This window comes from Takifugu flavidus, chromosome 18, assembly GCF_003711565.1.
Source record: "Takifugu flavidus isolate HTHZ2018 chromosome 18, ASM371156v2, whole genome shotgun sequence".
Classification (NCBI taxonomy): Eukaryota; Metazoa; Chordata; class Actinopteri; order Tetraodontiformes; family Tetraodontidae; genus Takifugu; species Takifugu flavidus.
In genome coordinates this window covers 2,777,224-2,799,519 of record NC_079537.1, presented here as the reverse complement: position 1 = coordinate 2,799,519, position 22,296 = coordinate 2,777,224, and the positions used below count along the sequence as shown (strand labels likewise).

Here is a 22,296-nt window from a genome sequence, read left to right as displayed (position 1 = left end):
TTGACTAAAACTTCAACATTCTTCTCAGACCTCTGACCATAGGAATAAGATGGAAAACCATAATCTGATCAATAATCTGATCCATACATCATGACAGTTGGTACACGGGACTTCAGTGGTCCTGGTCAGAATACCTCCAGAACCCAGGACCTGTTTCCAGCCAGCCAGCCAGCCAGCCAGCCAGCCAGCCAGCCAGCCAGCCAGACAGACAGACAGACAGACAGACAGACAGACAGAGACTGAGTATAATGCCATGTAAGCTTCTCCATGAGGGATTTTGTTTTGGGAATACTTTTATTAAAGTATGTGAGCACTAGAATTGCTGACTTCATCCTCCAGACAGCATTTATGCACATATACAGATTTCTTATGTGTTATGTAAATGTATCTCTGAGATGATGGGATACGTAATGATTAGTAACACTGCCACCCCGGAGATCCTTCACATCAGCATTATCATGAAATTCTATATGAGATTTTCTTTTATTAATATTGACAATAGTCTCCATCAGTCTTTTGGTTCCCAGCGCTGTGCAGGCGTCGTTGCTGTGGCTGCTTGATCTTTAGTGCACAGGAAGACGCCTTCACCCTTTGAGGCTATTTGTTTTTGTAGTCTTCTATAGCTGTTTAAAATGTAATATCTACTAATCAACTAGGAAGCAGCAAACACTATAAAAGTCTTTTTTTATGTCAGCCTGCAGAAACAGAGTGTTTTCCTGAGATTCTCTGATTTTTGAGCACTTTCCCTTGCGTCTAGCTCTCAGCCTGAACCTCAGTGCCAACTGATCAGGGCTCTTGCCAGCACAAAGCTAATCACTTTCCATTTTCTTCCAAAGAGACTCGCCGTGTGTGCATAAATATGCCTGTGACTGCACCAGGTGGGAGGAATTCTGCTCACTTTGCCAGAGTCGACCCTCTGAGCTGCACAGGGCCTGCAGGGGTTGGGCTGTAGTTTATCTATCTGCCCTATGGAATAACTACTTAACTACTTTACAGTTTTAGGCTCTGAAAATACAGCTACGTTTTCTGTGCATAGGACATGTTTGCAGCTCTGCACTGAGGGTTGTAACACTGCTGCCCTTTAAAAGAGGAATTATTCTGAGCCCTTTGCAGAAGTAGCACATGTAGAAAGAGTTAAATCCTGAATCTTTTCTATGATTAATGCTCTGGTGCATCTGTTGAGAGAGTGCACACAGTATAGCCATCTGTCCTAGAGAGAGAGGGAGAGCGAGAGAGCGAGTGTATGTGTGTGTGTGTGTACACTGACATAAAGATTGAGGGCAGATGTGAGCTTGTGTTTGTGTGACTGCGGTGCCAAAATCAAAACTCTGCGTGTATTTGTGTGTGTGTGTGTGTGTGTGTGTGTGTGTGTGTGTGTGTGTGTGTGTGTGGTGTGTGTGTGTGTGTGTGTGTGCGCGTGTGTGTGTGTGTGTGTGTGCGCAGCTGGTTGCAATCCAGTAATTCAGGCCCAGCATCTCCAATGTTCCAGCCTCTCATAAGTGAGCTTCCTCAGAAATTGTCACACAGCAGATTGACTAGATTGGCTCCCACTGTCGGCAACAGATTTCTTTGCGACTGGAGGATCCACGAGCATACAGTGTTACAGTAATTCTGTCATACTGTACATAGACACGCGGACGCACGTTTGCACTGCACAAACAAGCTGAAGAGAAAGTAGCTGGTCCTGAAGGAATACCATCATGGAGTCTGGTCATTCCTATTGAAAATGAGAGTAAATGTATCCGAGTAAGCCATAAATAATGAATGCTAAATGCACAAAGATATACGCTGATTCACATTTTCCTTTTGTGCAGCTCTGAGTAGACACAAAACGTTTAACAAATGATTGCCAAAAACGATTCCCTTTGTTTTCAGCTGATTAATCAACCTCGTGAAGCTGCGGCGGTAGGTTAGCGTTGGCTGACCTGAAGGGTACAATGAAAGATTAAGTTGTCTCTGATGCTCCACACATGCGCCCCCGTAACAGTGCTCTGCCCTTACCTCTGGGTTTGTTTTTTGTGGTGGAAATGCTTTCATTGGCTTTCATTGTGCTCCATCACGCTGCTGCACACGGTGCATTCACCCCCGCTTTGATCTAAGACATGAAAGAATGCTTCACTCCTCGGTATCTGAAACCATTCATTTCAGATTCCCCGCATCCCTCTTCGAGTCAAATATCAATTCTCTTTAACTCAAGATCACTACGCTTTGGGAAATCTTGAGGATCTTTTTTGGTGGCTGTTTTGCTTGAAATTAAAGTGTCTCTTACCTCTCATGTTGAAAGCAAAACTGCAAAGTAGCGCAACAAAAATGTGTGAATGTGGTCCGAGACCTCACCATTTCAGCCTGATTTCTTATTAGGTGTGCACGGATCTGACCCACATAGCTTTAGGGGGCTGTTTGAAAAGAGGCTCATGCTAGAAATAAATGTCACATTTAGCTTCGATCCTTGTTCAAGAGCGCATTGAATCTTTTGAGGAAATTTCAATAAAATTGCCATTTTGGAAATAAAATTGTCAAATGTAAATATCTTAAATCTAAGTATTTAATGTTATACATAAGTGGATATATGTTAATTTCATATCTAAATGTACCAGCTAAATCCAAATGTTGAATCTAAATCTGGGGTTAAACTAAATATTTATTATTTAATATTATAAGGTGACAGGAAGTACCAAAATAAAAGCCCAGGAGCTAATAACACGAGCATTTGACCATTCTATATCATGACAATAACCTTCTACAAAGAAATGATGGAACGTGTTTTGGGGAATTTTATTTGACGTGTGGCCTACGTGGATGTTTTGATGTTCATCACTGCAGTTGCCATGGTGACATGTTGACAGCATATTACCATATTATACTAGCAAATTAGCTATTTAGTTTCACTAGAGATTTAGATTAAAGATTGACTTCAATTTAGCAATTACATTTAAAATGTTCATGTCACATTTAATGTTTACATTTAATATGTATTGTTTACATTTAACTATTTAATTAATATATTTCTATGATGTCAATTGAGATGTAAAAATCCTGAAAAGTGACTTAAATAAGCGCACACTTTGAAGCTAATTGTGACAAAATGCCTTTTCTAGCATGAGTTGCTTTACAAAGTCACCTCATAGATAGGTTATTTTTGGTCTTATATATTTAGTTTTGCTAAATCATTTTCTTTTAATATTCCTTTTCTGAATTTTAGAAAGGATGCAAGCACTGTGCACGAGAATCTCACTCCTTTGAAGTCGGCGCAGGAGATAACAGCAAAAAGACGGGCATATGCATTGATTTGTACTTTGATGGGTGACTCCAAACATTTCTTTAAAACACTTCCATCACTCTTCCAAGCTTGTGCTGCCCTCAGACATTTATTGTGGATAGATGTTCATTAATACCAAGTCAACAACAGTGACACCCGCAGACTATCATATGTCAACTCATGCCCATGCTGCTCAGGAAAGGCCATTGGCTCCATTTAAGGCAGAAGCAGAGGCAGAGCGACACAGTGACCTTCCCGTTAGCCGCGAAGTGAAGCCACGCAGAGGTATTAGAAGAAATATGACAAATGACTGACTCCACAAAAGACTTTGATGCCTCTGCAGCATGCTGACATTTTACTAATGGGGCAGATAGTACACGTGCATGTACGCGCCTGTGTGTCTGGTGTCAGAGTGACAAATCATTAGTCCTATCCTGTCTAACTGACTTTGGTCCACAAAGACTCACCTTCATTTACAGAGCAGATGATTTGGATGTGCTTCATTAACTGATTTATGGAACAGATTAGCTTCTTTAGTAGATTTGCCCTCATTTAGTTATTGATATCCAAAAGGGCAAAAACAACTTAGTTTCTCATAATTTGCTAATACCCTAGCTTTGCTTTCAGAAGGTCCTATGTGATGTTAGATGAGTTTCAAAGGGGTCCAGGAGCTGGACAACAGGCAGCCTGTCCAACAACAGAAACAGGATCTATTTCTTGTCATTATACATTCAAAGGCCACCTTTTGCATCTCACATCCGATCAAACCGTGACAGGCTACCATGTGAAGCTCTGCAGCAGCTGTGTGGAAACATCAATATCTAATGAGCTGCTGCCTCATCCTACTCCTCACATCCCAGAAGGTTGCTCAATTCATTGAAGTTCAACATTATTTATATGATGTGCTATGGTGACAGTGGTTTCCTGGGTTTTACAGAGACCCAGAGCCGGATCCCTAACCAAGTAACTGAGGAGATTTTTAAAAAAAGTTTTTTAACAGGAAGAAACCTTGAGCAGGACCAGACTCATATGGTTTGATGGTTTGGAGGGGGAGATAGAGGAGGAGAGACGTTCAGAAAAAGAACAAGCACAAGCATCAAAAATAGTAATAATACTCCTGTGGAAGATTCCATATTTCTACTGCTGAGTTTCAGTCCCAGAGGTAGACTCACCTCATAGTTTACAGGTTCAGCGCTGTGCACCAAGGCCTGCCTATAAATGATCACATCAGGTGAAATCTCCAGGAGAAAGTTGAGTCGACTCTCTTTTTACTACCTGGAGGAAATATCAGTGGCAACAGTAGAGGAACCAAATAGTGTTTGTTACTTGACGATATAAATGCCAGGAGAGGACCAGTTGAAAGAATAAAAGACAGGAAACAGACTGAAAAGGTAGGGGGCCGTTTGGAAGGCAGGCTCGGCAGAAAATAGCACGGTGGAGAACAGGAGAGAGGCTGTCGGGGGGCTGGAAGAGATGAGTAAGGAATTAAAAGAGAAGGAAAGGATGTGCAAAGAGGAGATGGAAGGAGACAGAGGTGACCATGGGGTCATTTAAACAGGGAATTAATCATTTTGACAGGCTATCTGTCCCAAAACACGCCCTCGTGCACACTGCTTCAAGCAGCTATTCTTGTATCTTTGGCGGCTCTGTCCAATGATTTCTGTGCAGTTTTTCTTGATTCATTTTTATAATCACATTATTTTCTCTTTGAAATGCAATCGTTTGCTGGGATTCAAATAAACAGATTTTATTTTGTAAATTGGTTCACTGGGTCCAAACCAAAGTGTAATAAATTAGCAATTGTGTGTTATTTTCTTCTAAAAGTTTAGCTCATTACCACGGATTTAAATGCCTTTAAAGTTCTTGTAGGAACAAAATTATGCAGCTTTCCCCCCCTGTGTGGCTTCACAAACAAGTCATGATGAAATGATGGGTTAAGAGCATCATCAATCAAGGCACAGGCTGAAGTCACAGATGTGAATGATACTCCTGTAAAAACAGGAAAATATAGATCGTGATAAGTAAAATGATTAAGGCTGGTTCATATGCCAAAATCTTCAACAGACTTTAGCATTTTTTACGCTTACACCGTGAAACACCCTCCCACCATCTTTTATTTTTAGAGCTTATAGCATAATCTTTGTTCCAAAATGACAAATAAATGTAGTCACTGACTTCTAATTTACTCTACTCTTGTATTGAGCAACATATTAAAGGGGAAACTTATGAAGATGCAGTTATATAACTGCATACTTCTATCACAACTACTCAAATCCATTGAAATAATTTTGTTTGCAGAAGAACCTGCAATATTTTTGACGAGATATTCAGTTTAGCTCTTAAGAATAAATCATTCAGTCCTAATTATTTGATCTTCTTTTTTCTTGCTTTATGGCAACATCAAAGGATAGTCTATATTAATATTTGCGTTCATTTACATGTCTGTATTTCTAGGCAGTGCGCCTATTAAGCGTGTGAAAATGAATGATGTTATTGCAATTTAAAACAATGCTTTTTAGTTTGCCAAAGAGAGCATATAAATGAGACATTTAACATTAAAGCAGGTATAAAGTCAATACACAAACACGCCTTGTGGCTTCCTGCCTTTGACATTTCTGCTCGCAGGCTGCACACCAGGACGAGCTTTCCCCATGAGCTTCATGCAGATCTAATGAGCCACCTGTCGGTCTGCATGGCGCCGTTTCAAGGGTCCGGGTTGGATTGTTAAAAAGTTAGTGTGACGCGAGCAGAACCATAGCAACATCCATACACAACTATGGCGAATCGTAGCTCTCCGCTAGCGAGGAGTTCCGGCAGCGGCAGCAGCCTTTTTCCATTCGGTCAAACAGACATGGCATGATGTACGCCATAATGGGCCTCTTTGCTCAAATGGATTTCTGGCAGGAAATCAGTTCTACCCACAGGACGTGACAAATTTAAAAACTGCAGCTGAGTGCAGGCGACGACTGTAGGGGAGCTTTACAGAAAATGAATGAAAGAACCTCCTGTTGTTACTTTTGCATTGTCGCATTACAGAAAATATTAAAGGCGGAATCAACGGGTATGACGCCCACAACTGGATGGTGTCTTGAAGATGAAGAAGAAAACATTTGTCAGACACCCAAATTTTGGTGAAAATGAGGATAATAGCGCCGTTTGTTTTACCCAATTTGGCAGTTTAGGGCATTTATCAATGCCAGTTAGTCGCCCTTAGTAAATAAATATCTGATCTGATACAATATTCGAGAGTCCAAATGTCTGCTGCCATGAAAATAAATTGTCCGGCTCTTAATGAGAGACTGACTGAATTACAGATGAGACCAACATCAAGAGAAAACTAGAAGCAATTTCAGATCAGACATCAATGGATCAAATCGAAGATGTGAAGGTTTTTAGTGGTATGTGTAGCCAAGCCAAGTTTAGGCTGTAAATCAATTGACAGAGCCCATTTTTTTATTATAATTTCTCAGGGTGTGTCTGCTGAGGAGTGTGTGGGACGGGGATCATTGTCTAATGAGGCTCTGAATAAAGGATGTGAAGCAGCAAATGCAACTATCCTGGGTTTGTTAGCACCGTAAATTCTTCAATCCCACACAGTAAGTTTGAATTTAGGTGGGGAGGCTGTTCGTGTATTAAATAGCTTTATCTGGTTAAACCCATGCCCTAAGTACTACTAACGCATACTGACGCATTCAGGTTTCCTACATTGATTGGTGATAGCTGTGCTCCCATATGCTTCAATATACTTCATTACTCAGTGTGAAGTAGTGCAGCTTTTTTTCTGAGATGTTCGCTCACAAGGAGGCCTCGGTCACAGCCCAAAGTTGAGTTTCATTTACAGGTATCGTCGACGTCATAGGTGTACGCTGACCTCTGACCCCACTGACCCACTCAACTCTTATGCTGACAGGTTGTTGTAATTAATGCACTTGCATGATCTCTGCCTATTCTCTGGATGGATGGATGGATGGATGGATGGATGGATGGATGGATGGATGGATGGATGGATGGATGGATGGATGGATGGATGGATGGAAGGTAGGTAGGTAGGTAGGTAGGTAGGTATGGTTGGTGGGTGGGTGGGTTGGTTGTTGGTTGGTTGGTTGGTTGGCTGATTGATTGATTGATTGATTGATCACTACTGATTGGAGTCAGACGCTATATCCAATTATCCAGAAATGTTGGCGTGGCTCCAACAGGGAACATAAGGAACCCGGACAAGGATGCAATTGTATGTTGACAGCGATGTCGACACAGTAAAAGGCAAATATTTACACGAACAATATAGAGGTGGGAAATGCAAACAGAGTCGGGCATCTGCTCGCAGCAGGGTGGCAACGTGAAGGCTGCCATCGCCATCAACAAGAACACTGAAGTCCCCTCACAGGACAAGCATGGCCACACAGCTGGTCGACTAAGCAAGTAAGCTACTTGAGGACCCCTCTGAAAACCTCCCTGGGGCCAGTGCTGAAGTGCACAAAACCAGAAAAGACTCATGTCATGAGGAAAATACAGTTAAAAGTCTTTCTGGGATTCAATAAAAGAACAGCATCATGTTCTAACATTTGAATGTCTCACTTGATGGTGTGCTTGCACAGGCCTCCCGTCGTCTAATTTACCTGCCAACAGTAAAATGAGGGGAGGTTTTTCCACTTAAATGACTGGTTACAGCTCCTTCCCACTACATGTGCAGCCCTGTAAGTTTTAACAGGATGCAGTAACTGCTGGTGGTGTCATGGCCTAATTACCAAGTCTTCAGTTGTTCTGTTTGTTCGAAGCGCGTGTTGTGTTGGGAGATTTCCCCAGAAGTGGGTATTCGCTCCGCTCTGTTGAGAAAATGGGGGAGGACTGTCTTTTCGATAGAAGCGATGCCAATCACCGAGCAGATTCTAACCAATGAGGAACTTCGGGCAGGACTGGTGCAGCGACTTGGGCCAGATTTCAGCATCGATGAAACACAACTGTGATAAAAATATCCAGGAAGCAGCGTGCCCATAAATACTGATAATCTCAAACCAAACAAGCACTCTGCTGTGAAGCTGCATGCACCCCAAGGTGAATCCATGGCAGATGTGTCACATGTGCAGTGGAAATGTGCCGTGAAGGTGCCCTGATTTTTACCTGCCCCCTGCCCCCCAAACGTCTCAGATCCGCTACTGGTGATCAGAAATTGTTCTTGTCTATGACGCCAGATGGCTGCAGGCGGCTTGTCTGTAGAAACCGTGTTTCCATTGCTTTGATGAGAGACCTGGCAACAGCAGAAGTGCTTTCCACAAAGGCAAATAGGTTTTTTATACAGAAGTGATTGAGGCGGACGTGTCTGTGTGTCATGTGACTTTGCAGTGTTTACGGTGGGATCAGTGTGAGCGAACATTGGCGAGTAGCTCCAGTTTTAACTGTGATGTGGATTTGAATGGTTCTGCTGTCATCCTAGTCTAGTTCAGCCGGGATCCGCAACATCATTTGAAAGCTGTGATTCACACATTATGGGAATAAAAGCGGAACTTTCCACTCGTCATCCCCTGCCGTGATAATCAAGGCTAAAGTGTCAACAGCAGCCGACCCTCGACAGACTTTTTTCTCCTCCTAATAGACACCGACAGAGCAGAGGACTTAAATTAAAATTCTTCTCAACGCTGTGTGTGCTTATTGGGTTACATGCATTATGCAATAGACCATTACAGCCCAAGCCCAGGTGGGACCGATCACTTTTCCTCTGTTAAATATTAGCATTTCATTCCCCATACTGTTTCTCTGAGGAGCCGCAGTTCGTCCGAACCAATTTTAGTCTCTGTCCACAAGCTTTTCTCTGAGGCTCTTCGCACAACATTCCTCTGCCTGCCAATCATTGAACTTTGGTTAAACTGCGCCCAGTTCTGTCACTTTCTCTCCCCAACCCCTCTTGTCTCCTCTCCTTTACTGTATTCTGTTCTCAGGGATGAATGAATGCTTTGTCCTTTCCTCATCATCAGTGTGTTTCATTTTAAGTGCGCTCTGTAAATGATGATAACAACTTATGACATTTGTGTAAGTTTAAGCGTCTCTCTTCAGCACGTTACTTAAACCGTGTAAATGGTGGTGTGTCGTGACAGATGACGACATTTTCTCTCACAGTTCTTCTCATCTTATTCAGAAATTGCCCAACATCTGGTGTAAATGATAGTGTTGTTGTTTATCGCTTTAACATGTGCCCTGTGTCTGTGAGGGAATCTTCGCCTCCATCCAAATCACCTCTGCCCGCCGCCGGTGCAGTTCTGATGCCGTTGAAGGCGTAACATCGATCGGACACTGAAACCGCTGTATTGAGGTCTCATTCGGACAACAGGTCAACGTGACTGAGGTTTTTATGTCATAACATCAGGTGAAATGTCATGATTGACGGCTGAGCTCTGCTGTCCGCCAGGTTGCTGCTGCAAACGCTAACTCCATGGGATGTCAGTTCTGGCTCCTTTTCTGAGCATCTGGCTCCTTTTCTGAGCAGTGCGGGGAATTAGAGAAAGGCGGGGGGGTGGTTATTCTGTCAGTGTCTACAACACACCTCTAGACTGCAAGACAGATGCTGGACACTTGATCATTTTATCCTGACATCAAATCTACTGTAGAGCACATTAATGGTGAGGCTTACTGTAATATGCCTCAAACATGATGCACAACAGCTGGTTATCCCAAGATCATGATTACAATATGGTTGACCACACATTCACACGCGGCTGCTTAAATTCAGGGCCCATGTCTGTGTGTTCATGGTGGTGGTGGTCTGAGTTGATTAAGCGTGAAGAGTTTTACTCCACAGGGCTTCACACCTTCTGTCTTTCTCTCTCTGTAAGAAAGCAGAGCATGATTAACACCAGTGTAACTGAGCTGTGGTTCATTGGCTTGGCAATAGCTATTTAATCACAAAATTAGTTTGGGAGGTTAATCCGGCCTGCTGGGGGCCTCCAAGCGTGTATATGCCTCTGCACTTTCACTTTGTTTGTTGTTGAGATCACAAAAGTAAATCTGTGGTCTTAAGAATATTTACAGCTAGCATGCTACACGAGGCTGTGGGTGATCAGTCCTCATCAGTATCCATTGGTGCTGGTCTCGTTTAAGGACTGAATCTGTGCCACTGTTTGTTTGGGGGGTTTTAACAGTTGTTGGTGGGCTGAGCCAAAGGTGATTAGCAGATTTTACTGGTTCTGACTGTTATTAGTGGTCCTGGCCCTTGCTCTTTAAACAAAACGGTGCTTTGAGTTCAGGGGGGGCACAGAGGTGCAGGAAGTTGGATGAAGAGTCTGGGTTTTTTCATTCATTGCAATAGAGAAAATCAAATAAAGGATAGTAGCATGTCCTCCTCGTCATCACTAGGTAGCAATATTCCTCTGTTCAACAGGTTAATATGGCCCCTTTTACATTTGAACTATTGCATCACATAATAAACAACTGGAGTCAGACTGGCACTTTGAAGAGCAGCAGCGATAAAGCTTTGCTCTCGTACAATGTACATGTTATTGATTGTGGAGTCAAAATCCATGCCACCCCTCGTGGTCATGACCAGCTCGCTGGCTGGTTTTGTTCTTGCTGGGTACCTACGTCAGCACAAGGGATGTGGAGCACATGCATCCTTTCTCTCGCCTTTACCTCAGATTCATGTACACATGCTGAAAAGCTGATTTACAATTGCATTATCTGGGTGTCTTTGTCAGATAAGGAGCACTCTGGTATTAATCTGTGCTTACATGTGCTTCAGTTGTCCAGGTATTGTCAGGTTCAAGTTCTAATTCATTTTTTTCAAGTGTCATATACACATACTGACTGGTTATGGTTGTTTGTCTGGTTTGTGGCCCCTTTGATAAGCTCCTGCCTAAACTTCCCCTCTTTTTTACAACAGTTTTTCACATTTAAACCATGTTTTCTGCACAGTTTTTGCCCTGATCTCATAAATAAGGAGCTGCAACCAGAGTGTACTTGTACTTTGTCAAATGTCTCAAGTTTCTGAAGCATTGAAATATTTATTTTGTCAATCACATTTAGATGCAAATAAAATGTGCAGATAAATCAAGACTATTGTATTCAGGATATTTTAGATCAGGAACAGACATTTAGTGTCTCTGATCGACCTCTTGCGTGTTTTTGGTCTGTGGGTGGAGAAAACTCCAAATAGAAATGCCCTAAACCCAGAAAGTGTTGCTCAGGCGTGACAGGCGCTGCATCGGCGTGCATTTTAAAAAAGAATGAAGCTGAAGGCCGAGCTCTTTCAAAGCAGCACTTTAGAATTGAATTTAGATAGTAAATGGGAATAAAACATACAGCGTCATCTTCATCTCTCAGCAGAGGTTGAGTCAGCCCACAGATCCTCATTAGATTTCACTTTGGGCGCCTTGACCACTCAGCCTTCACAGCTCTCCTTTATTTTAAATTCATCTTCACCATTATTAATCCCATCTCCGTGCAGTCTGCCCTCTCCATCAGTCAGTTCTTTTTTCTGTCACCCTATTCTCTGCTTTTAGCTGTCACCTTCCTTTATGAGCCCCTCTTCCCGCAGTTCCTGTCTTTCAAGGCTTTCCTTGCTTTTTGGTTTCATCTCATTCCCAAATAAAGCATATCGTAAATAATTAAAAGGCAACCAAGATCTATAAGACCTCATATTTGCCCTAGTTAAGCTCCACATCACATTAGCATGTTATCAATATTTTAATGTTTAATATTTCACCAATGCACCATCTCTTAGTTTCCATTTCATTTGATGCTGCTTGATAGAATTTAAATTAAAATAACAGCATCCATCAAAAGGTGGTAAAAGTGACATCTCCTGATATTTAGTGTCAAAAGAGGTTGTCCTGCAGCAGGTTCTAGGTTTGTCCCGTTTATTTTTTACAAAACAAGGCTCCAAAACCTTTGAAACATACAGCCTGGTCTCTTCTCAACAGCGAAAAAGCTCCTGTGACATGAGAAATTAGATGTTATCACAAAGCCGCGGAGCAAAGGACACCCACAGTCACCTGGAGCAGGTAAGACGCGTGCAGCGCTGTGCTCACAGCACCAGCAGCTTAATGGGGAAAATCCATCTTTGACTGGTACCGTCCAGACAACCTCCATGATAACCAACAGCTGCGATATCATCTGTCGCTGGGCAGATTTATGCATCTGGTTACTGACACTGAAGTCTTGTTGATGCATTTTTATGGCATCTGATGTCAAAGATTGATTTATTTATTTTATTGTGCGGCGCACCTGTGGCCATGGTAGAGCGTGTTTTCCCCTTATATTTAAAACCTCAACGACAGTCACGCGACATTTTAGTGTGCAGAATGCAGCCTGCAGCATTTCGGTTTAACTGTTCAGCTTATTTAACAACTCCTGTTAGAGCAGCACCTTTACACACAGCGGAGGCGGCTTTAATAATTCAAATCTCAGGAGACGCCTACTTAGTTTTTGTGTTTTCTTATTCACAGCTAAAATAAAACATACATACCGTCCAGAAGTGACTTCTCTGTTTCCGATTCGCATCCCTGCCATGGTATTGCTTTAATGACGCACCTACCCCCCCACCCCCCCCACCCCCCACCCCAGTGTAAATCATTAAATCATTAATTGTTGAAGGAACAGAGGTTCTTCATTATACAGATGCCTTTCAGGGTCTGAGACCCAACCACAGCTTCCTCCTCATGGCAGCTCTCTGCACACTTGAGAGCAGCGTGCTACACAAAGCATTGCCAATTAGCACAAGGTGTGACAAAAGGTAACCTTTTGGATACACCTGCTCGTGTTCTCAGAGCAGAAAAAAAGGCTCATGAACATTGATGGGGTTTTCACAACATGTCTGCTTACTCAATTTAGCACTTTCATTCCATTTATTATAAATCACTGGCAAGAGTCAGTGAACACTACAGATGTCATTTAATATGTATGTAAGGAAAATGTCTTGCAAGAGGGCGAAGACCCTTAATGGTTTGTGCTCATTGTCGGGGACCCTTGTTTAGGAGCCAAGCAAAGAAATAACTTACAAACAAATATCTTATGAGCCAGGCTAATGGCAGGACAGTGCCCTTTTACACACTGTTTTTGTTTAAAATGCACCTGTGCTGGATATTTGTCTGTGGAATTATTTTAACATTGCGGTTTTATTTATACGAGCTGAATAAAGGTCTCAAAGATGATCAGGTGAAGTGGGAAGAGCGCGAGAGCTTCAGGTGTCAGAGAGTAAATACTTCTGTCAATGTGACGGTTTACTTTAGAAGAAATTGGCCAGATTTGCTACAATTCTGTTTTCACGCTTTCTTTGTGGGGATAAGTGTAGGTTGATGAGAGTAGATCATTACAACATTACAAAGGCACAGTAAATGGTAAAAAATGGTTCTTGTTTATTTCTTTTGATGATTAATGCTGTTTTCTCTAGGCTTCTTGGTTAATTATATAAAACAAATTCTATACATAACGTCCATGTCATGGGAGACTGTGTGATATATGTCTGTGTAGATTCTCAATCATCCAGGTCACAGTTATCCAAGGTAGTTTTCTTTGTCAACTGGACTGTGTTAAAACCTGTAAAAAAAAAGAAAGAAATACAGTCCAGTTGACAAAGAAAACTACCTTGGATAATTGTGTAATATACTTACAAATCCTAATATCAATGACATAAATGTCCTCTCTGGAACCAGCTGAGTGCAGTCGTTAGTCGATAATGAAGTAGAGTTCTTGGTATGGTTAATAATATTCATTTAAAAGTAGAACAATAACATCAGATAAAAGGAGGTCCATCAACAACCCCATCACCCATCACCGAGGTGTTCGGGGGGTTAATGAGCATTTTGGATGGAAGGAGAATGAACCCTGATGTCCTCAATTTGTGGTTGTGCGTCTATGAATCATCCACATTTAAGAATAGCTTCTTGTATTCCACCATAAGATCTCTGGCTCTATCCATCCTGACCTGAGGGGGGATGTGAAACAGCACGTCAGAACATTTACTGTTTGGCTGATTCTGCTTCGTATGTATTGGTAAACAGGCTCTAACGGCATAAGAGATGTAGAAACTAGAAAATCTCCTCTCAAGATGGCGCTGCTTTAGGTTAAATGGGATCCATTCTGTTGTTTTTTTTACTGACTTATGATATTTAACTCTAAAATCCAACAGGATTGTAAAACATAGCACATGACTGTATATTGAGACGGCTGAGTATAAAGGTGATGACATTGATCGCCACCACGAGCAGGTCAAAGGTTTGATCAAATTCCCCAGACCCCTGCTTGACCGCACATGCCCGAGCAAGTCCAATCCATAGACGCTAACCTACAAAGCTCTCTGGATTTGCACATGCAGACGGGTGTACGTGCCCGAAATGTAACATGTGACAGGACAAAAATGAGAACAGGACCCCAGGCGGTGGGTTTGTTGACCAGTTCCTGAGTGGACCTGCATGTTTGTTAATCCCTGTTCCATGTTTTCTTGGTTTTCTTTTCCAGATGGGAGGCACCATGTATAATACAGGGAAGCACGTGTCCCTGCGCCCAGACAAAGCCCACCTTGTGAACATCTCTGGAGGCCCGCTGGGATACAGCTACAGGCTGGAGGAGGTTCGCCTCCATTTCGGGAGCGAGGACTCCCAGGGTTCAGAGCACCTCCTCAACGGACAGGGATTTCCCGGAGAGGTGAGAGACCAGACTTGGAGGGAGAACGCAGGATTCAGAGGAATCCTCTTGGATCGCTTTAGGAAAGAAGCAGGAATGTGCTGCAACAGCGGAGCAGTTCCAAGCGGCCTTGAAATAATTCTAAACGACAGACAGACGCGCGGGGAAACTCGTTAGGATTAATAAATACATGCTTTTGGCTGGTTCAGTTTTCACATGAACACACACAGGCCCACACAAACAGACAACGCCGCACCAGGTACACACAGTCAAAGACTGGGAAGCCTTTCTCTCTCATTTAGAGGATTGCCTTTCATGTCAGAGCTTGATGTTCACTCCCAGCTCGTTCCAGGCCTTGAAGTAAACTCAAATCTGGTTTCCCGTAATAGGAACCGCGCGCGTTTTCTGGTGTTCTGCAGAATTTTGGGGAGTTTCCCCGAGCATCTCAGTCTGCTGCCCATTGATCACGAAGCTGCATCTGTTTTCCTCTCCCAGGAGAGCCGAAGGGAAGTTAAAAGGAAACTGTAAACAGTCTTCCTCTTGTTAAGCGGAGCGGTTTTGCGGCTCCATTTCAGTTGGTGTCAGTCTAATCTGGGGGGCTTCAAGCGTTTTCTGCTTGAAATAAGCTCAGTATGGGGGCCAAGCAACACAAGCGCTTCATCAGCACTTACCAAGCGTTCCGACTGTAACAACCATTGGAATTATTGTCAGATATTAATTAGCGCTAATAAAAGTTAATTGCTGCTGCCCGGGAGAGACTGGGCGCGCTTGTGGTAAAAGCAGGCTAGCAGCCTGTGATTGGACTTTTGTTCTGTTCATTTGTTCCTTTTCTCCACAGGTCCAGCTGATCCATTACAACCAGGACCTCTATGCCAACTACAGCGAGGCGGCGAAGAGCCCTCATGGCATTGCCGTGGTTTCCATCTTCATAAAGGTCAGCGAATCCGTCTGGAAACCGCGGGATGTTTCATTCACACCTGAACACTGACACAGAACCGACGCTGTCAGAGATCAAATCAACCTGAGCGCCAGCGAAGCCGGCGCCGTTTCTCTGAGCTGACTGCAGAGTTACGACACGAGGAGCTCTAATTGTCGTCTCGTTAATGTAAAGCTGATGTTTCAGTCATCCCGCTCACATCGCTGCAGTTGCCGTTTGTGTGTGTGTGTGTGTGAGTGTGTGTGTGTGGGTGGGTGTGTGAAAACACTTGATCCCTCTCCTTCTCCTCTCGCAGCTCTCTGAAAACTCCAACTCCTTCCTCAACCGTATGCTCAACAGAGACACCATCACCAGAATCAACTACAGACGTAAGACTCTCTCATCTGCCTTCGTGTATCTCCACAGCTTTGACGTGCGCTAACGCAAGCTAACATAGACACAAAGACAACACAACGCACACCCCAGGAAAAGCCTCGTTGTGTGGCGTCGCTGTACCCTTCATTCACCAGTGCCTGTGCACTTTGGTTGAGGCTAACTTTACTGCAGATTCCGTCAACAGCTGAAAATTTCATGCATCTGCATCGATATCCTGGTCTTTGGATCCTGCTGGGATTCACGGAAGCCCGGCTAGCAGAGGCGCCGTCACATTCTTCCTGGATATATAAAAACCCTCACATACAACGCAACGCCTCATCCTGCCACATCTACCGAGATTAATTAGGCTCCGCGGTTATAATACGATGCTCATCTCTGAATAGTGTGAATAATTTTTAAAGACAAACACCCACGCAAGAAGAGCGTTTAGTTCAAAGTTTGCACTTTATTTCTGAAAAACAAACAGGCGTTTGAAGTCAGGCCAGGAGCCAATCAGTTGTTTAAGTGAGAAGGCTGAGAATTCTGCATGATTTGCCTTGTGGAGCGCCTGGGAGACAAGCGAGACGTCAGAGTTGATGGCGTCTCTGTGTTTCACTCAGATTGTTTCCCGTAATATGCGATTCATTATCATTTCTACGCTGCTCTGCATGCCGGAGCGCAGCAGCGTGCACACGCTCACATGTGTTCTGATGTTCCTTCAGCAAGAATGCATTCGTGAGTTCCCGCAAATTAGTGCTACATTGCCAGAACGTGTTTTCTAACCTCGGCAGCAAAGATGCACACCCCTCTGGAGGATTCCTTTCCGCTAATGGGGATAAACATAGCAGAGCTACATAACCACACGAACACACACACACCACACACACACACAATGACAGGCGAATAACAAGGAATTACACTTACTTATTATTTACTATCTGGAAAAGTGCAAAAAGGAAGTCTTGACTTGGAAACATGAACATTGTGTCCCATTTAAGTGATTTTCCAAATAGATTTGTAACCCCCAGTTCATAAAATAGCATGTTAACACATTCAGGCTTTCTGTTTGTGGCTGTTTCTTGTCTTTCCTTATTTAAATGATGCAAACCCAACAGATTTATATGGTTAGGCAGTGTTTTAAGTGTACCATAACACACAAACGGAATTTTGTTTTCATCACTCTGGGACACATTTGTATTCACTAGCATTTAAGCCGGTTCCCAGTTCCCTGGCTCGGATGCTAGCGAGGTGGTGCAGGTACAATAATCTCATATTTATGGTCGGCACGAAGGCCCGATTTTATATCATCCTGAAGTGTTTTGTTTTATATGGGTCTTAATTGCTGTTCACATTTAATTTTATGACTTTTATGGCTTAAATCTGTAGATACCAACATAACTGCTGTGCTGCATTAGCAGATGCAGCTACGCCCACGTGCACATGTGCACCTTGGTGCCCCTGGTTTATTTTTTCAGCTGTTAACCTGACGTCTTGGATGTTGTGATACAAAATAAGTTTTCTCCCATTTTAAACAGGCACTGACCTGCTCACATATTTCCACATTTGAGTTTAGTGCATCCAACCTTTTTACCTACACACAAACGGTGTTTGTTGTGCATTATAGCACAATAATAGTGATACAAATAATAGTGACTCTTGTTAGAGGCTTTAGGCTGTCTGTATCCCTTTAGACGTATCACACACAGATGTGCATGCTCATCTCTTCTTCCACGGTGTTCATATAATGGTTGTAACATACCGGTAAACATTCCCACAAGGCACTGCTACTTTAGCCTGTCTCTCTCTCTCTCTCTCTCTCTCTCTAGATGATGCTTTCCTTTTGATGGGCCTGAATATTGCCGACCTTTATCCTGACACCACGCGCTATATCACTTACGAGGGCTCCATCACCATCCCTCCTTGCTACGAGACCTCCACTTGGATCCTCATCAACAAACCCATCTACGTGACGCAGATGCAGGTATCGGGGTGAAGGACAGCTCTGAAACAGTGATGGAGTGTCGGGTTACAACCATCATTTAATACATGTGGACAGCCACGGGTTTAATTTGACCTCTCAGTAATGTCAGCTTTATAGAAAAAGCCTCCCTTCTTGATGATGTTTTATCGGAACGAACTTTGACTCGACAGGAAATTGATCATGATTGATCAATCTGGGGGTCAAAGGTTAAACCCTTCTGTCCTCGCCCATTGCTGGTTATGCTAATGATACTGGTGCAGATATTAGATACAGCATTTTTAAAGATTTTATGGCTGGATGAGGTATTTTTTAGTTGTTAAAAGTTACAAATAGATGTCTGTTTATCGGTGTATATAGAGTGGTTTCTATATGCTGCCATTGCATCACAACCGAAATAAGCAGTTGTGCTTAAGGCTCATAAATCTATCAATTACACACTCCAAACGCTGGATTTTGACACCAGAGGTCATGTAGAAATTCTAATGCACTTTTCCAAATGATTTGAGGGGAGTGGAAATTGACCAGTCATGAAAACCTCCCTGAAAATGACATTTAAACAGTCTGAAAATCAGAGGTTTTTAAAGTAAAATTAGACATTGGGCATTACATCGTTACTTACTCTGATTTTGTACCAGCAACAATTGGATTATACAGCAGGAATAAAGACTAGACATATTCTTTATAGAAACAACACAGCCAGAACTGGGACTTACCTTCAGCATTAAGAGTAGTAGGTTTTGTCTCATAGCCCAATCATAGCCAAATAATAAATGCACGTTAGCTGTATATTTGAAAATAAAGTTAGTGCAGTTATTGACATCATCAGGGTTTTGGCTGGTAATTTTTATTCTCTCACTTTAAAAGCATCAAAGGAAATATTGGCTAAATCTGATAAATATGCTGCTAAATTAAGTGATTTTAGCAGGGGCTTCTGTAGACATCACAGATGTGGCCTAAATACCGCTAATAGCTACCTCTGTTAGCTTACTTGAGAGTATGCCCTTGAGAATAAGGTGAGTAAATCATTTTGTTTAGCCAGAACTCAGCAAATTCTTTCCTAATTGCACCAAACTTTACACACTTGTGGCTGATGGTATCACTCCTTTGTGTTGGCGGTGTAATTCTGCCCCAAGGAGCAGAGCAATTGATCATCCCCTCATCCGACTCTTCAAATCAAGAAGCTCCGTGTCAGAGTGCACACTTAACAATCATGCACAGTGCTCACCTGCGTGCAGTCGACACCCACACTGCCATTTCCTCGCTCTTACCAACCCCCCCAACCCTTCTCACACATGCTTTGTTCTCACTTGTGTGACATCTTCCTCTAAACTTCCTCTCTTCTTCCTCATCCTTCAACCTTTCCTTCGCCGTCCTACTTTCTAACACACTTGGTTGCATTTTGATTTTCTGCCATTTTGAAATACTCCTGAAATGCTGTAGATTATTTCATTTTCCTGTTACAGTGACAATTAGCATGTAATCCCATTAAGAAGATAGATAGATAGATAGATAGATAGATAGATAGATAGATAGATAATAGATAGATAGATAGATAGATAGATAGATAGATAGATAGATAGATAGATAGATAGATAGATAGATAGATAGATAGATAGATAGATAGATGGATAGATGCTGAGGGCTGTCTCTGACTGACAGACAGCTCCTGGCAGCAGTAATCTGGAAGCAACTCATAATCTGCTGCCCAGGGATTAGAATAACCATAATGAGCGCAGGATTTCTCAGCGATAGAAGAGGAGGAAATCCCACAGAGACGAGGGTGGACGTGCAGCTACAGTGTTGTCAGGAAGTCTTGTTAAGGTTCTGCTGAGTGCGGTTGTGTGGAATACGTGACGACGCCATATGACGGTAACTGTAGCCCGTTACATTCTCCGACTGTGGCCACGCTCAGCTCTCGGTGGTTAGCGCTGTTGCCTGGCCTCAGGTCTTCCTGAGCAGTTTCCGTGATTATTTATTTATATTCTGTGCTCTCTCACGTCCCAAAACAAGCAATATTAATCCAAGGCCCTGATTTACCAGCCTGATCTGGTTCACAAAGGTCTAACACACAAATATGGGTTAAACATAAAGGTCAAAAGTCTCTGTAGAAGTGTATACGTGAGTGATAAAGTACCTCATTATTAATATACACCTACATTCATTTCATAATAAATAAATTCTTGGGTCATTAATAACAGCCACAGTTCTAATGGTTCATCATAAATTAAAGGCCACATAATGTGTTTTTATCATTCCTGCAGCGTGTAGAACCAAAGAGTTTCATCAAATACATTTTAAAAACTGAGTGAAAGATGATCTTGCTGAAAATCTATCAAATAAACAACACAAGTCAGGTCACTTTTTATCAGAATCCGGGCTTTTCATTATGAAAGAAACATAAATAATTTCATTCCCCACAAAATGTATTTTATTCAAAGCACCTTTCTCTGACTCTGGTGCAAAAATTCCCCCCTCAGAGGAAGTTTAGCAAGAACCAAAACCCTCAATAGTTACCCTCAACAGCACACGCAACAGCCCAAGTGAATATTTCTCCCCTCCCCTCCTCTCCTCTCCTCTCCTCCTCCCCTCCTCCCCTCCCCTCCCCTCTCCTCTCCCCTCCCCTCCTCTCCTCTCCTCTCCTCTCCTCTCCTCTCCCCTCCCCTCCCCTCTCCTCTCCCCTCCCCTCTCCTCTCCTCCTCTCCCCTCCCTCCCCTCCCCTCTCCTCCCCTCCTCTCCTCTCCCCTCCTCTCCTCTCCTCTCCTCTCCTCTCCTCTCCTCTCCTCTCCCCTCCCCTCCTCTCCTCTCCTCTCCTCTCCTCTCCTCTCCCTTCCCCTCCCCTCTGCTCTCCTCTCCCCTCCTCTCCCCTCCTCCCCTCCCCTCCTCTCCTCTCCTCTCCTCTCCTCTCCTCTCCACAGATGCACTCTCTGCGCCTCCTCAGTCAGAACGAGCCCTATAAGATCTTCCTGAGCATGAGTGACAACATCCGGCCCACTCAGCCTCTGCTGCAGCGCTGCATCCGCACCAACATCAACTTCAGCAAGCAGGGCCGCAACTGTCCCAACAACCGCGCCCTCCGCCCACAGTACAGAGGTAACGCAGTGTGTGTGCGTGTGTCTGTGTGTGTGTGTGTATTGTATTACAAAGACATTCTAATGTACAAGAAATGAGAGCATTTTCGTTCATTTTAAATCTAAAAAGTCTCAGCTCTGCTAAGAAAGCAGGTATATTTTATCAAAACTCACCACTGACCTCAACCGCCTCATTTGACAAACAGCCGGTACTTTCTGCAGTAGCACACACACACACACACACACACACACACACGCACGTTGTGACGTCCCGCTGCAAGGACATGCTGGTGGGGTTTCAATGACAAGTTGCAGCTTCGGTTTTTTAAGGAACATTTTGGGGGGGTTTTTTGTCGCCAACATTCACGTCTTCAGCGACAGCTAACATGCTAACCAGCCCTGCAGACACGTGATGCCTAAAACAATAAAAATGAAACAAACCTTAACATTTGGGGAATAACTTACATTTTCTGAACATATTAAGATATAATGAATTACTTGCTTGACTGATATGTTTTCTGTCCACTTACTGAATAATGATTATAAAAGAAATAATAGTTATTGGTTAAAAGCCAAAATTCTGGACAAAGCGATTATTATCTTATTGTATATTTAATATCTTTTTATACCACTATTAGAGTTAATAGAGTAAATCCTCTAAAGGCTATTATTTTAGCTGTACACAAATCTGAAAGAGGTTGTGAGCCGGTTGTCTACAGGTGTTTACAGGGCATTGTTAATCCTGTGCATGCTCCAGGTGGGTTTCAGTACAAATCAGCTTCTTCCCTCCAGTAGTTGGCTTCTATTGTGAAAGCTGCTTCAGTTTTGATAATCTGTCTGTTGAGTAAACTTTTATGCAGCCTTCACACCAGCCTTGGGGTTCTGCATGGCAACAGTAGGTGCTGGCGTGGGATCCTGCTTAAATATACCTTTGTCTTGAGCCCTCTGACATATCCATATCCAAACCTCTTAAGGACATTTTCAGACATTAGCACTATTTTTGCAAAGCAGAGCAATAATGAGAATATTGGCCCTGGACTCCTGATTTTGGCTCTTCAGGCTTTGCCAGAGGCGACTTGGATAACTT

General features: G+C 43.0%; 2 protein-coding genes across 2 annotated transcripts in view; one reads left to right on the top strand and one right to left on the bottom strand.

The window, feature by feature from the left end:
* caskin1 (CASK interacting protein 1) overlaps positions 1–22,296 on the bottom strand; it is a 209,578-nt gene that overhangs the window by 157,301 nt on the left and 29,981 nt on the right. The gene's annotated exons all lie outside the window — the stretch shown is intronic.
* LOC130515506 (carbonic anhydrase-related protein 10-like) overlaps positions 1–22,296 on the top strand; it is a 78,119-nt gene that overhangs the window by 49,371 nt on the left and 6,452 nt on the right. The window contains exons 4-8 of the mRNA XM_057015824.1: positions 14,705–14,890; positions 15,708–15,803; positions 16,102–16,174; positions 17,987–18,141; positions 21,057–21,231. Of these exons, the coding sequence (XP_056871804.1) occupies positions 14,705–14,890; positions 15,708–15,803; positions 16,102–16,174; positions 17,987–18,141; positions 21,057–21,231 (685 nt within the window). The remainder of the gene's footprint in view (positions 1–14,704; positions 14,891–15,707; positions 15,804–16,101; positions 16,175–17,986; positions 18,142–21,056; positions 21,232–22,296) is intronic.